The sequence below is a fragment of the Phoca vitulina genome, unplaced genomic scaffold (genome assembly GCF_004348235.1).
Source record: "Phoca vitulina isolate PV1807 unplaced genomic scaffold, GSC_HSeal_1.0 scaffold16, whole genome shotgun sequence".
Classification (NCBI taxonomy): domain Eukaryota; kingdom Metazoa; phylum Chordata; class Mammalia; order Carnivora; family Phocidae; genus Phoca; species Phoca vitulina.
In genome coordinates, this window is record NW_022589719.1 from 36351948 (window position 1) to 36367761 (window position 15814).

The 15814-nt window shown below is 51.4% G+C and overlaps 1 protein-coding gene across 3 annotated transcripts in view; it reads right to left on the reverse strand.

Moving 5' to 3' along the window:
- Positions 1-15814, reverse strand: part of KCNQ1 (potassium voltage-gated channel subfamily Q member 1) — a 323026-nt gene that overhangs the window by 76074 nt on the left and 231138 nt on the right. For all 3 annotated transcript variants that reach the window (XM_032414587.1, XM_032414586.1, XM_032414588.1), the window contains exon 12: positions 3072-3147. In XM_032414587.1, the coding sequence (XP_032270478.1) occupies positions 3072-3147 (76 nt within the window). The remainder of the gene's footprint in view (positions 1-3071; positions 3148-15814) is intronic.

The window sequence follows — 15814 nt, forward strand, 5'->3', positions numbered from 1 at the left end:
GCTGAGCCCCGCCCCTCCCTTCTGCAAGATTGGGGGTGCTGAGCCCCACCCCTCCCTTCTGTAAGATGAGGTGCTGAGCCCCGCCCCTCCCTTTGTAAGAGTCTGCGCTCCTCCTCAGTGTGCACACAGAAGGTGGCCCTGGGTCATGACAGCCAGCCTCCTGAGGGCAAGGGCTCTGTGAGGCCTGAGGCTCTTGCAGGCATGCCAGCGAGGTCTGGGCCGGGGCGCGGGCTGCGTTCAGAGCTCTGGGGGGTGCGGGCCTGGCCCGGGGCGGGGTGGCGCACAGCTCTGGGCTGGGCTCCCAGACAGGCTGGAGAGCGTGGGCCGTTGCCTGTAGGTGAATGTGGGCACCTGAGTGTGTCAGGAGCTTGTGTGTGTGCACACGTGTGTCTCTGGGAAGGCCCGAGAGAGAGAGTGTGAGAGAGAGAGGGGGAGAGTATGAGCACGTGCCCGGGCGTGTGTCCGCAGGAGAGGGGTGGCGGCTGGACTCGGCTCTGGGGGGCAGGGGGGCTCAGAGCCCAGGCCACAGGAGGGTCAGTGCCGCCTGGCTGACCCCCAGGACCCATGTCCCGGCGGGGCCCCAGGCGCCCTGAGACTTATCTTGGAGCCGCTAGTCCCCCCGGGTCTGGTCCGCACTCCTGGAGGCCTCTGTCAGGGGCGGCCTGGGGCCCCGCTGGAGAAACCATCTCCGCTCGTTCTCTCCAGAGCTCATTTCCTCTGGCGGCAGCAGCAGGAGCCTGAGATGAGCCGAGATAATGCAGGGCTGTCCAGAGGGACCGACGGTGGACATGGGAGTTCAAGGCAAACTCGAAGGGCTAAGAGCCTCTGGCTCCTCCGGCCAGACACAGGGGCGGCCCGCCGGGCACTTATCGGCCAGGCAGTGAGGCAGGGGGGCGGGGGGGGGGGCGGGGGGCCACCCGCCACGTCTGCAGCCCCTGAGGCCGGGGACGGGGGCGGGGTGCATGCAGACAGACAAACAGGCTGCTATGGGGGAAGGGAAGACATCCCTGACAGCTGGGCCTGGGGTGGAGGCTGCCCTGCAGCCCGCAGAGCTCCTCACTGCCAGGCGCCCCCCACCACGGCCGCTCCCCCCGTGGGTCCCTCCTCCCTGTGGCAACAAGGGCCAGCTGGTGAGGCTGAGGCCGCCCCAGGCCCCCGCCTTGCTCGAGAGCCTCTGTACCCCACCAGGGCAAACGGGGAGGCTCTCAGGACCATCTCCATTCAAAGGGTCCCACCTGTTTTATTCGGGGGCCCCAAGGGTCCTGGGCACAGGGTGGGGCAGGAAGCAGGGAAGGTAGGGCTGCCCGGCCTGCCTCTGGGGGCCACTCGCAGGGCCCTGGCCTGCGTCCGGCAGCAGGAAAGGGGACACCCAGCCTGGAAGGAAGTACAGGGCCCCTGCTGATGCCCATGGGCAGTTTTCTTGCCTGCATTTCGGGGACGGGGTGCTCCCCAAGTCAGCTCCAGCCATGGTGGGTACACATCTGCCAAGGACAAACTCTGTCCTGAGCTGGAAGCTGCCCACGTGACCCCCGAACTGGGCCTGCCAGAAGCCTCAAGTTTCTGCCTGCTGTGCTGAGTGCCCCTAAACCCTGCAAGCCCACTGCCCACCCTAGGACAGCCCCCCAGTTCCCACTGCGCCTTGGGCAGTGGGTTCCAGGCTGCCTTGCAGGGCCCTGCTCTGGAGCCTCAGTGGCCTGGCTTCTCGGGTGGGGGCCATCCCCATTCTAGAAGATTCCCCACTGACCACCCCCCCCGACTCCCGCCCCCTGCTCTACCAGGTTGATGTCTGGGGTTTTAGTTGTCACTGCTAGGCTGCTGGCCAGTGAGGGTACTACATCCTGGCCCTTCCCAGGGCCGCCCCCACGCTGCCCAGAGTGGACCCCTGCAGGGGCTTCTTGCAGCCCCTTCCCCACCAGGAAGATGCTGGTGCTGCCAGGAGGCGGGCCCCTCCTCTTCCAGCGCCCCTTCAGCTCCCTGCCCTCCCAAGCTGCCCCTCTGCCTCTGGGAAGGCAGGCCATGAACTTCGGATACTCTAGATCTCTGGGGCCATCACGTCTTCCCCAGGATATCGCCAGGGGGACCTCCGGGTGCCAGCCAAGAATGGCATTTACCATGCCTCGTGTATTTGGGCAATGAGAAGTCCCAGGCCCTGGTGGGACCCTCAGCACAATTTGTCCCAGTTTGGCAGTGAATGGCCTCCCTGCCCGGGGGCATCAGGCAGACAGGCAGCAGAGTACCACTGAGGGACTGTGTGTGCGAGCCACCCCTGAGACGGTGGCCAGCTGCTGAGCCCCGAGGGCTGCATGTGGCGCTTGTCAGCGGGAGGAGCACGGTGGCCAGGCCTTCTGGAAGGAGAATGGGTATCCCTGAGGGTCCCCGTTTCTGAATTCCACATGCTCTCAGAGTGAAGGCTGAGCCAGGGACCTCCTCAGACCAAGGACTGTCCCCACAGCAGAAGGAAGGAGCTGAGCCTGCTACCAGCTGGCTTTCTCTGGGGCCCTTAGGCTCCAGGGGCTCCAACGGGCGGCTGCCGAAGACCCGGCCCTGGAGGGAAGGGGATGGGGAAGGGCAACCCTCTAGCTCCAGCCCCACCAATGGAGGAGCCCTTCCCTCTCCCTATAAAGGGGGGCCACCCCCTGGGGCACAGGCAGGGCCAGGCTACCCTTCTGTTCTCCTGACTCCCTTTGGGGGCGGGGGGAGAACAGGGCCAAGAGCACTGACTCTGGGGGACAGGGCTCTGGAGTCGAGGGGACCCCACTTCCTGCCCAGGTGATGTGGGGCAGACTTGGCACCCTCTTTGTCACTCCTGAATCATCTGCCAGTCCATTAGGGGAGAGAAGGCTGAGTCCCTGAGGCTCTGCGTGCATGCAGCTTTAGGCTGGACCTCGGGGCAGGGTCCTTCCAGGGGCATGCTGTCTTAGAGACAGACAATGAAGTCGTTTCAGGGTATTTGGTGAGTGAAGGGTCAGGTCCAGGGTGTGGCAGGGTATGCAGGCCTTGTAGGCTTTGCCGTGGTGGGAGAGGAGCTCCTGCGCCTGGCCCAGGGCAGAAGGGCTTAGTGTAGGACTCACCTGGAATTTCTTCTTGGCTACAAAATACTGCATGCGCCGAATGACCTTGATGGTGGCCCGGTGGTGCTCCCGCAGCCTGCGGTGGAGAATGGAGGAGGCGTGAGTGGCCCCCTGTGACCGTCATCCTGTGCCCAGCACTTTCAGACACCTGGCGCATTCCCAAGTGTCTCCCGCTGCATGAGGGCTGGGCCCTTCCAGAGACACAGAGAATGTCCAACCCCATGGGATGGAGGACTTCAAGGCTCCATATTGGTGGGGGAGGAGGGCAGGCCACAGGCAAGAGACTTTTAATTAGCGGGATGATCCCAGAGGGACCCTTGCCTTGCCCGTTGCTCAGAAATGGTGCGGGAGTCAGTGTCCTGGGTTCACATGGGCTGTGCCTCTGACGCACAGAAGAACCACGGAAGCTTCTTTTCACCCTTGGGCCTCAGGCTCCTTACCAGTATAATGGGGAGGGAGTGCAAACAGAGGGCGCCCAAGGCCCCTTTCAGCTGGAACATTCTATGTCCCCACACACGGGCACACGCTTGGAAAATGTAGGGGCTACAGGACAAATTAGCCAGACAATTACTACCGGAGTCACTCTGTCAGGAGGTTGCATTGTTTCCCCTCTCAAGTGCCTTCTAGAAACCTAGATCCTTCTAGAAACAAAGATCTTTCTAGAAACATCAAAAAAGGAAACACGACTAAGCACATGCCTAAGTCTAGAAGGAACTACACCCACATGGAGGTGGTGGGGCTTTGGCCGCCAAGACTGCACGTGACCAACCCTCTGCCAGGAACAGTGCTCTGCCCTGCACCTTTTATACGCTGGAGGAAAACCAAATTATCTCTAGGGAGATAATATCATGGAGCCTTTACATATTTTTATACTGAAAAACTTGAAAGCCAAGGGAAAAAATAGACCACAGAAACAGATCTCGAGGTGTGGAAGATTCAGTGGCCCAAATGCTTGTAGCTCCTCTGTCAGGAGATAGAGTTGGTTTTCTCACTACTTGAATTTGGGCTGACATTGACACTTGCTCTGACAAAAAGAATGCTGGGAAGTCACACTGTGTATAACTGATGTGCTCTTGGAATGTGGCCACGTGAACCAGACTGAGCTGGGTGGCTGAGAGGCGCCCCAGTCAAGAGTCAGTATCAGGCAACAGACATGTGAGTAAGGCCATCTTGGACCATTCAGCCCCAGTCGGCCTCCAGATGACTGTATCTGCATGAACATGCACCCAAAGCCAGCACAACAATCTCCCCACGGAGCTGACCCCAAACTGCTGACCCACAGAATCGTGAGCAAGAAAACGGGTTGTGGTCTTAAGCCACTACATTTAGGTGTGGTTTACTAGGCGGTGATAGATTGCAGATAAAGAAATTAGGACCCCCACATGGGGCCCAGTCATATCAAGATCCTCAAACATATGGTGCTGGTTTGGAGACCAGGTATTGGGCAGATGATGGAAAAAAATGGCAGATCCTAAGATGCTGGACCTAGAGCATGATGCCGTCATTAATTGGAGGATACTTTGAGGTGTCCCGGAGGGGTGAGTGAATTTTGCCCTGGGAGGAATGCAAAAAGTTATGGCCCAAGGGCAGCCTGGTGTGGATCAAAGATCTTTTGCAGTTCCCCTGAGCAAGAGGTGGGGTCCGTTTTCATCACGGCGGAAGTGGACCATGTTCTCAAGAGCCCTCGTAGCTCCCACTGTCATCCTGTCAGAATGCTGCAGCCACATGGCTATGTCTGAGCCAGGCTGCTGGAAGAGCAACGTGGAGGAGAGCTGAGACCACCCGGTCCTGCCGAGCTGCTGCTTGGATGAACCCAAGGGAGACCACCCAGATGAGCAGCCCAAAACGCTGACCCACAGGCTCACGAGTGAACAGATGGCTGTGGTTTGCTTCAGAGCTTTTAGATAAAGACTTTAAAATAACCATGATTAATTGGTTCAAGAAGATAGATGGAGTATTTCACCCGAGAAATAAAATCTGTATTAAAAATAATAAAATGGAAATTCTAGAACAGAAAGGACGATACTGGAAATTAAGAATGCAGCAGATGAATTTGATAGCAGAGGAGACGCACAAGAAAGGAATGCGTGTGAACTGAAAGGGAATTGCCAGGTGGGGGCATGGAGACAAAATAGAATTAAACATACTGAAAAAATGCAAGATGTGGGCGATAGGATTCCTACACATGTGGAATCCCAGAAGGAGAGGAGACAAAAGGGAGACTCAGTGGCTGAGAATTTTCCAAAAATGATGGAAGACATCAGGCCGCAGATGCAAGCAGCTCTTTGGATCCCCAGGCTTATCAGAGTAACACCGCTAGACCAAAGGCACGGGGAATGTCACAGAAGCAGTGAGGAAGGGGATGGGGACAATGACACATTATCCTGATGACTGGCTTTTCAACAGAAACAATAAAAGCCAGGTGACATCTTTTTTAAAGATTTTATTTATTTATTTGAGATAGAGAGTGAGAGAGAGAAAGCATGAGCAGGGGGAGGGGCAAAGGTAGAGGGAGAAGCAGGCTCCCCGCTGAGCAGGGAGCCTGATGCGGGGCTCAATCCCAGGACCCTGAGATCATGACCTGAGCTGAAGGCAGATGCTTAACCGACTGAGCCACCCAAGAGCCCTGCCAGGTGCCATCTTTAAAGTGCTCAAGGAAAATTACTACCAACTTAGCATCCTAGACCCAACAAACATACCCTTAAAGATGAAGAAGAAATTAAAGTAAGCAAATTCTGTAGGATTCTACTCAGATGAGGTCCCTAGAGGAGTCAGATTCATAGGGACAGACAGCAGGGTGGTGGGAGCCAGGGGCTGGAGAGGCGGACAGAGAGTTAGTGTTTCATGGGGATGGAGTTTCAGTTTCACAAGATGAAAAGTTTCTGGAGACAGAAGGTGGGGATGGCTGCACAACATGTGAATGTGCTTAGGGCCCCTGAGCTGTGCACAAGAATGGTTAAGATGCTATATTTTATGTTATGTATATTTTACCACAATAAAAAAAAGCTGAAACCAAACCAAGAGAATTCACTGCTAGGAGAACTGCATTGGAAGAATGATTCGGGGAACAGGCAGAGAAAAATGATCCCAGAAGGCAGCATGGGAATACAGGAAGGAGTTACGAACACATAAAAGGACAGATTTATGAGAAAGTTTAAATTTGTATTGACTGAAATGGTAATGCTTCATTAGGTTTAAACATTACTAGAGACCGAGGGATATTTCATAATTTTAAACAATGGTTGGTTCGGGAGAAAGGTATCAACCCTAAATCTGCATGCACTTAAAAACTATACATACCTGCATCTGTATATGCAGAGCAGAAATGCATGAGAAAAATAGCATAAAAGGCAGAGGGTACGGATGGAGTCACACAGCTGTGAGTACCTCGGGCTGTAGGGAAATGGTAGAAGTGCTAATCTGAGGTCAACCCTAATGAGTCAGGGTGTCAACCACTGATGGAATAATGGAACTATGTAAAAGCGATACGTTAACAGAGAATAAAAATGAAATAGTATCGATATTTGATTAATCCAGAAGAAGCACGGAAGGAGATAAGGAAGAAGTGATGAGACAGACTTGGAGTGTAAGGCAGTGGAGTACATGCCCTACAAGGGGACAAGACATTTCAATGAAAGGACCAACACTGTCAGACAGGGTTCAAAAGGCAACTAGATGTTGCTTATAAATCTATATATAAATCTTTACACAAATATAAAGACATAGAGAGGTTGATGGCAAAATGATAGAAAAATATATATCATGGTGTAGCCCAAAGGAAGCTGGTGTAGGTAAACTGTATCATACAAAGTAAACTTTAAATATAACCAGAGACAAAGATGGATATTTCATAATTTAAAAAGCTGCCACCCTGGTAAGAAGATATCAATTCTAAATCTGTATGTACCTAAAAACATAACTTTAAAATATATAAAGCAAAACTGGCAGAACTAAGAGGTTAAAAAGAACATGCACAATCACGGTGGGAGATTTGAATATACCTCTGTCAGTAACTGATAGAAGAGCAGGCAAACCATCAACAGAGAGATGAATTTGGATGACATGAGTAGCAACTTGACCTAATCAACATTTACAGAACACCGCTCTCAGTAGCTGAAGAGTACATAAGCTTTCCAAGTGCACATGGAACATTTACCCGAACAGACTATACACTGGGCTTTAAAAGCAAGTTCCATCAAATTTCAAAGAAATTCAATCATATATGTATGTTCTCTGACTGCAGTGAAATTAAACGAAAACCAATAAGAAAAAGATAACTAGAAAATCCTTAAGTGTTTTAGAAATTAATCTAAATGACCCAAGGTCAAAGAAGAAATCTAGTAAGAATCAGAAAGTATTTTAAATTGGATAATAATAAAAAGGTCACCTATCACAGCTAAATAAGTGGTTGAGGTACCATGAAGTAAAGTAAGTGCTTAGAGAAAACCTATGACCTTAAACGTATACATTAGAGAAGAGGGAGGCCAAACTCTCTTTCAAGATATTAAAAAAATAAAAAATTAAACTCAAAGAAAGTAGATAGAAAGAGATAATACAGAGTATAACTCAATGAAATAAAAAATGAACATTACATTAAAAACATCAACAAAGCCAAATTTTGATTCTCTGAAGAAACTAATGAAATTGACAAACTTTTGACAAGAGTGACTGGGGGATAAGGGGATGCAAATCACCAATGTCAGGCATCAAAAATAGAACATCTTTACAGACTCAGGAGTTAAAAACTCTATTCAGAGGACATTATGTACAAAAGTAATTTTGATAGTTTAGTTAAAATATATCAATCCCTTAAACATAATATATAAAAGCAGACACAAGAAGAAATAAAAAATCCAAATTTCCCATAATCACATAAATTAAATTAGGAATTTTAATAATCTTTGCATAAAGCAAACTAATAAAACCTTAAGTCTAGGTGATTTTACCAGTAAATTCTTCTGAACATTTAAGGAAGAACTAATACCAGTTTTATATAAATCTTCTGGAGGATTTTTATGAAGCAGCATAGCCTTTATATCAAAACTGGACAGGATATTTCAAGAAAGAAAAATCACCAGCCAATCTCTCTCATAAACATAGAGGCAAATATCCTGCCCGTATAATAGCAACAAACTAAACCCAATGCTGTCTATAAAGACATGTGATCGATGAAGTTTAATTCAGTTATCCAAGGCTGCATCAGCATCTGAAAATAAACCCACATAACTGGCCACAGAATAAGTTAAGAATAAATTATATTTGTTCTATAATCACAGAATAAAGTCAACAGAATAAGTCTAAGGAGAAACATATAATCAATTCAAAAGATGCAGAGAAACACTTGATAAAACTCAAGAGCCATTCCTAATTAGAAACACGACTCTAAGGAAAGCAGGAATAGAAGGGAACTCTATTACGCAGAAAACAAATACAAACACAAAACAAGACAAAACCCAGTAGAGCTAACGTCACACTCAACGGTGAAATATTAGGACACCTTCTTTCTGAGAGAGGGAGCAAGGCAGGGTTGTCCATGGTCACCCTTTCTACCTGATGTTGTCCTGAGAGTCTCAGCTAGTGCGTCAAGGGAAGGAAAAGGAAATGAAAGACAGAATCACGGGACAGGGTAAAAATAAAACCACTGTTACTTGCTAACAACGTAATCATAGATGTTAAAAAAAAAATCTTCAGAATCTTCAGATAAACTCTTTGATTGATAAATGAATTTAGCAAGAACACCGGTTTCAAAGACAACATACAAAAATCATTGGTAGGTCTATATGCTTGTAACAATGAGGAAATAAAACAAAAAGATGCCAATAACAGCAGCATCAAAAACCATAAAATGCCTGAGAATAAATCTACTAGAGACGAGCAAGGTCTCTACACAGAAAAGTACCAAACATTAGTGAAAAAAAGGAAAGAAGCCCTAAATTAATTCAGGATATAATGTTTATGAGTTGGAAGTTTTAATATTTGTAGGTGCTAATTTTGAGGTATGGATTCAATGTGACTCCAATCAGTCTCTGAATGCTTTTCTTTTTAAATATTTTTTTTGGGGGGGAATTTCAAGCTGATTCTAAAATATTTATGGAAAAGTGAAGAACCAAGAGCAGACAAGACAAGACGATTTTGAAGAACAAAGGTGGAAGATGTACACAACAGAGTTCAAGGCTCACTGTCAAGCGTCAAGGATGAACACTGGGTATCACTGGAGGTGGTCTTAGTTTGCACTATTAATAAGGTGGCACTAGATTAGATTGATGAATGCTTCAGTGGAAAAGAATGGAACATCCAAAGGTGAAAATGCTTATATGTGTGGTCACCTGGTTTATGACCAAGGCACTGTTTCAGTCCACTGGGGAAAGAATGTTCTTTTCAATAAATAGCCCTTGGACAAATTGGACATCCATATGAAAAAAACATGAGCTGTGGGTCCCTGCTACACACCAGTTACAAAAGTAATTCCAGCGAGGGCAGAGACCTATAGGAAGGCAAAGGCAATCAAGCCTGGAGAACAGAACAGCGGAGCATCTTCGTGACCTTGGGAAAGGCCACGATTTAACAAAACACAAGAAGCACTAACTATAAAAGAGAAATATTTGACAAATGGGGCTTCCTTAAAGTAAAGAGTTTCTTTCCATCGAAAGACATCATTAAGAGAATGAACAGACACTCTACAGGCTAGGAAAGGACATTTTCTGGGAAAGGACTTGTATCCAGAATATATCTAGAATTCTTATAAACCAATAAGGAAAAGACCACATGATTAAAAAAAAAATAGACGAAAGATTTGAATGGGTACCTCACCAACAAGGGATGTCCACATGCCCATGAACTGGTGCTCAACACCATTACTCATCGAGGAAATGCTGATCAGAACTAGAATGAAGCACTTGCATGCGCTCACTACCGTGGCCGGAATGAAAAGGACCGACAATGTCGAGCGTTAGAGACGATGGGGCCTAACGGACCCATCTGTGCTGCTGGTGGGAGCATGGGCTGGTTTGACGACGCCGGAGAGCGGCCTGGCTGTAGCCCTGGATGGGCCCACGTCCTGGCCCAGCATCTGTCTTGCCAGATACACACCCCAGAGAAATCAGTGCACCCGTCCGCCAAAAGGCAGTATCAGAATGTTTATAGCAGCTTTACTCACAGAAAATAAAACTCAAAGGCCAATGTCCACAGCAGCACAGAGAAGCAGATGGTGGTGTATTCCTGCAGGGGAATATCGTACAGCACTATAAAAGAACACGCCGCTGACACCCACAGAGGACCCCGCCCTGGCCACTGGGGCTAGCTGGTAAACCCCTGGGGGTGGGCACCTGGTCACCGGGCAAGGACCCTCTGTGCCACCATGGGGTTCCAGCTGGGAAAGGGGCCCTATAAAATCCAGGCGGTTCTTGTGGCCTCAGCAGAGAGAGGGAATGGCACCCCATGGGCAGGGGAGGACACGCAGCTGAGGGCGATGGGGCTCTGAAGCTCTCAGCTGCACCCCAGCTGTCAGGCTGGCCAGCCTGCAGCCATCAGCCAGGCCCACAGGTGGCTCCAGTTCCAAAAAGGGGGATCCCCGGGGCCACAGAAGGCCTCATTGCACCAGGGAGGCTGGGGTGCTGCATGGATAAGCCTGAGGAATCTTCCTGGACGCATGGAGGAGGATAAGCCGTCTTCTTAGGGTCGTTCAGGTGTGGGCCCTTGTGAAGACTGAGGCTCAGATGCACGCAGAGCCTTTGTCCTTCCTTCTCCCCCCTCCCCAAGCATCTTCCAGCCCCTAGAGGTGCAGGGCCCATGGTCAGCCCCAAACCAAATGGCCAGCTGGAAGGCCTCTGGGCCCGAGCTCCCAGCCAGCAGGTGGAGGGAAGGCCAGCAGACTGGGGGTGCTGGGCCTGGGGACTGTGGGACCGGGCCAGCAGGCGATGTCTGCTCCACCAAGGTGCTGACGGCACAGTAGGGATAGGATGGGTGTGGGGCAGCTCCGGGGGACCTTCAGGCTCTGAGGGGACCTTAGCCTTGCCTGGGCACAGGGCTCTGCCCGCCCCGGTGTGGGCAGCCTGGGCGGGGATGGGCAGAACCTGAGGGAGGGACGACCGGCAGCCGGCTCCCCGCACCTCCCCCCGCCCCCAGTGCCGGGCGGCCCTCCGATCTGCGGGTGATGCTGGCTCGGGTGCGGGGCCGGCTCTGTATCGCCCGAGACGGGCCCATGGGACGCCCCAGCCTTCCCTGGCTTTCTGCCCCAGGTGCTGTGGGTGCTCCCCAGGACAGAGTGGGTGAGCCCGGGGGCAGCGGGACACGGAGTGGCGGGCGCGGAGGCTGGCCCTGGCTTCTGCTCCGACCGCAGCGCCGTGTCAGGTGTTAATAGCACACTTCTGTGCAGGAGGGGGCAGCAGCTTATGCACAAACTCACATACGCACCTGCGCGCGCGCACCTGTGAGCAGGGCTTGGAGGCGGAGCTGACTCGGGCTCTGGGAGGCCCCGGGTCGCAGAGATTCCCCTTCTGGGGGGTGGGCGCTGGCCTCACGAAGCCCTCACCCAGGCCTGAGATGGCAGGGGACGTCACCCTGGCCTCACGTCCCTGATTCTTTTCAATCACCTGCAATGACGGGGCAGGTGGAGGGCTGGGGCTTTACGGACACCTGTGTGTGAAGGGCCCCCCACTGGCGGTGACTGCCACAGCCTGGCCACGGCCTGGGGTCCTGGGACAATGCTCAGGGCTCCTCAGATCCTGCTTCACTCAAACAAAAGACCACGGCCAGTGACCGCTCTAGTGGCTTCTCAAAGCTGCTCACCTCGGCCAGCTCTGCAGAACAAAGTCACAGCCTTTGCGACCAAGCAGCACCGGCCAGGCCTGCAGAAAGCTGGGGCTGGGGTGCCAGGGCGTGGCCCAGCTCCGCTCAGGCCTACTCTGGGCTGGCCCCGCACTGGGGACAGCCCTGCCTGCGGGCCTCCCTGCTGGAGGCAAAGGACTCCTCGGTCGGCAAGGGACAGGTCTGTCTGGCTCCGTTCGAGGAGGGTTTTCTCTTCTCTGTGCTGCGTCTGGCCTGGGCAGGTGGTGGCCTCGTGCCCGTTTCTGGTGCCTCTGACACAGGAACAGGCAGGTGGGACAGGTGACCGGATGCAGACCTGGAGACCCCTGTAGGAGACCCCTGGGCCCCGGTCCCCTCGAGGTGCTGAGGCTGCAGGGTGGGTGCCCACCTGCCTGGGCTGAGCTGCCCTCCAGACCGTCAGCTGCCCCACCTGCTGAGGGGAGGGTGGACCCATTTGGCCACCCCATCCGGCTTTGGGAAGGCCGGAGGGCCAGGGTCTTGGGTGGGGGTGGTGATGCCGCACACCCCCTCCTCTCTGCCCTGAGAAAGGAGAACCCCTCACTCCTACGGAGACAAGGACTGGGTGGGTGCTGGATTTTGTGCTTTGCTTTTTTCCCATTACTTGATAGGGTATGATTTCTCTTCTTTAGCCTATTGATATGACGGCATTCCATTAATTGATTTTTGAATGTTGAACCAGCTTGGCTTATCACTTGGTTGTGGTGTTTCATTTTTTTATACATTGTTGCATAATTAGTTGTGGTTTTTTTACAATATAAAAAAACCCCAGGAACCCACCACTCAAAATAAAAGCTAGACCCTGACGGCCCCCAACTCATTCATCCTCCAGCCTCGGCACCCTGGGTGACCATCCTCCCAAATCTGTGTTCCTCACATTCTTGCTTTCCCGTTGATGTCATTTTATCAAATCTACATGTAGCCCCCCTCCCAGGCATATATTTTTTATTTTAGTGATTTAGACCTCATAAAAATGCATTATGCTTTTCCTTGGTATGATGTTGCCAAGAGCCACACGGCTCTATGTCACTCTGGTTCGTTTGTTGGGAATGGCGGAAAATACTCCGTCGTGTGGATATTCTGAGTTCCTTCGCACTCCTCCTGCGACGGGTGTGTGGCTGGAGGCCAGGCGTTGGGCTTGTGGAGAGCACCGTGGCAACACTCGACTACCCCCTTGGGCTGGGCACGGACTGGCGTTTTCTCTGGTGTCACCCAGGCAGGCACGTGACCGCTGGGTCATCGGCTGTGTGGATTTGAATTTGCTAGGTGATGATGCACTGTCCCTCAAAGCGGTGGTCTCGCCGTGCACGCCCCCAGCAGTGTGGGAGACCCTGTGCCCCACAGCCCAGCCTGCACCCCCAGTGATCAGCCTTCATCGCTCAGGCCAACAAAATGAGTGTGAACAGGGCCTTCAGGCCCCAACTGGCTCCAGGCGCTTCCTCCACCGGGAAGGCTGAGCACGTCTCTGGGCCGTTTTCCTGTTTTGCTACTTGGGCTCTTATTGATGAGTTAGATGTAAGTTGTCTATATAATTTCTACCTACCTACCTACCTACCTACCTACAAATTGTTTGCTTTCTTTTTTTTTTTTTTTAAGATTTTATTTATTCATTTGAGAGAGAAAGAGAGAGAGCACAGTGGGAGAGGGACAAGCAGACACCCCACTGAGCAGGGAGCCCGACATGGGACTCGATCCCAGGACCCTGAGATCATGACCTGAGCCGAAGGCAGACGCTTAACACACTGAGCCCCCCGGCGCCCCAGCCCCAGCAGTTGTTTGTCAGTTTATGTGTGGGGAATACCTGCCCCTGTAGCAGGCAGACAAAGGCTCTCTGAAAGATGCCCTAACCCTAGAACCTGTGACTCTGTTACCTTATAAGGCAAAAGGGACCATAGACGTGATTAAGAGTAAGCACCGCGAGATGGGCAGATTATTCCGGATTCTCTGTCCGGGCTCAGGAGATGCTAGAATCCTTAGAAGTGGAGAAGCTTTCTCAGCTGTGGCTAGAGGGAGCTGGGGCCAGACAGTGGCAGTGTCCTGGCTGTGGAGAAGGAGGACGGGGCTGCGAGCTGACGGCGGTAGGGGCCCCCAAAGCTGGACGAGGCCCGGTGACGGCTTTCCTGTGAGGGCCACCAGGAGGAACCAGCCCTGTGACACCTCTCAGACCCGTCAGACTGTGTCCCACTTCTGATCTGTGGGACCCAGAGACCATCAGCATGGGTTGCCCTAAGGCACTAGGTTTGAGGTTACTGGTTGCAGCAACACCAGAAAACAAATGCAAATCCTAGTTAATCACCTCCCTGTCTTTCAGGTGCCTTTTGAGGAACTGGAGCTCTTATTTTCTAGCAACAACTTTATCAGTATTCCTCTGTCCTAGTCAGCGTGTTGGGGTGATGTACAAGAAAGAGTTCTAAACGCCCAGAGTCGAAAGTTACTAAGTAACCCGCATGTTCTGAGAGCTGTAAGGATTGTATCTCACCGTTGTATACGGTGTGAGGCAGGGCCCTTCGCCTCTTCCCTGGTGGGTCGCCACCCATTACAGTCCCGCGAGGTGCCATCGGCACAGCCCGGAGCCCCCCACTCAGGCTCTCTGCTCCATCCCCCGGGCTGAGTGTTGACTCTCCCACCCACAGCCCAGCCTCACACCAAGTCCTGACATCAGGAGAGAAAGATTTTTCCTGCCACCTTGAGAAGGTCTTTGTTCCTCTCAGCTCTGAGCTTTTCCACAGACATTTTAGACTCATAATGGTAAGTCCCACAAGAAAACCTGTTGGGGTTTTTACTGGAATTAGAGTAAATCAAGTAGGAAGAAATGCATTGACATCTTTATAATGTGGAGTGTCTTATCTTGAGTATGGTATCTCTTTCCCTTCATGAAAGTCTTACTGGAGAATCTCTAAATATGGTAGAACTTGGTTCTTTAAAAAACTAACAAAACAGACAAGGCTCTGGTAAGATTGACTGAGACAAGATGCAAATAAAAGTGGTACAAAAGAAAGTTAGAAATGACTACAAATAGGGATAACACTGGTAATAGAAGAATATTCTCAACAACTATATGCCAACAATTTTGGAAAACCTAGATTGAATTGGGCACATTCTTAGAAAAAATTCTAACTCCCTAGAACTGAATAAAGATGGGATAAAATGTCTCAACCAAGCTTGCAACTACTAAAGGTATCAAAGGGGTGGTTAAAGACCTTCCTGTGAGAACACATCAGGCCCAGGTGGCCTTATGCCAAATTCTATCACACTTTCGCAGGACGTTTCCTCCCAGCCATATGCAAACATCTGAAACTGAACAAAAAATGAAAACACAATATATCAAAATTTGAGGGACGCAGCTAAAGCAGTTCTTAGAGGGAAATTTATAGTGTTCCATGATTACATTAACAGAAAGGGGAGGTCTCAAACCAGTGATCTCAGTTGCTACCCGAAAACTAGAAAAAGAAGAGCAAATTAAACCCAAAGCAAGCAGAGGGGAGGGAATCATAGCAATGAATAGAAATGATTGAAACAGAGAGCAGGGGGCCACCCTTGTCTGAGACGGGCTGATGTTCTTGGTGCGGCCTGAGGCCCAGCCCTGTGCTGACTGTCCCTGAAGGTCTACACCCAGGGACCCCTCGCGAGGCTGTAGGAGCATCTCCGTTCACCAGCCTTCAAGTCTCCCAGGACGCTTGCTCTCCTGCCCCTGAAAACTGGCTGACTCTGGGGACTCTCTCTTTTAGGTCTCTCCAAAGGAAGGGGCTTGGGAACGGTGTGGGAGGCAGCAGGATGCTGTCGCCTTCCCGTCAGAGGCCTGAGGGGTCTGGGAGGTGGGACCCCTCAGTTCAAGCTCTAAGAACACCTGCCTCATGGTCAGTCACGTCTGGTCCTGTGTTGGTTTCCTGGCATCGCCACACTGAAGGCAAGACCACCCG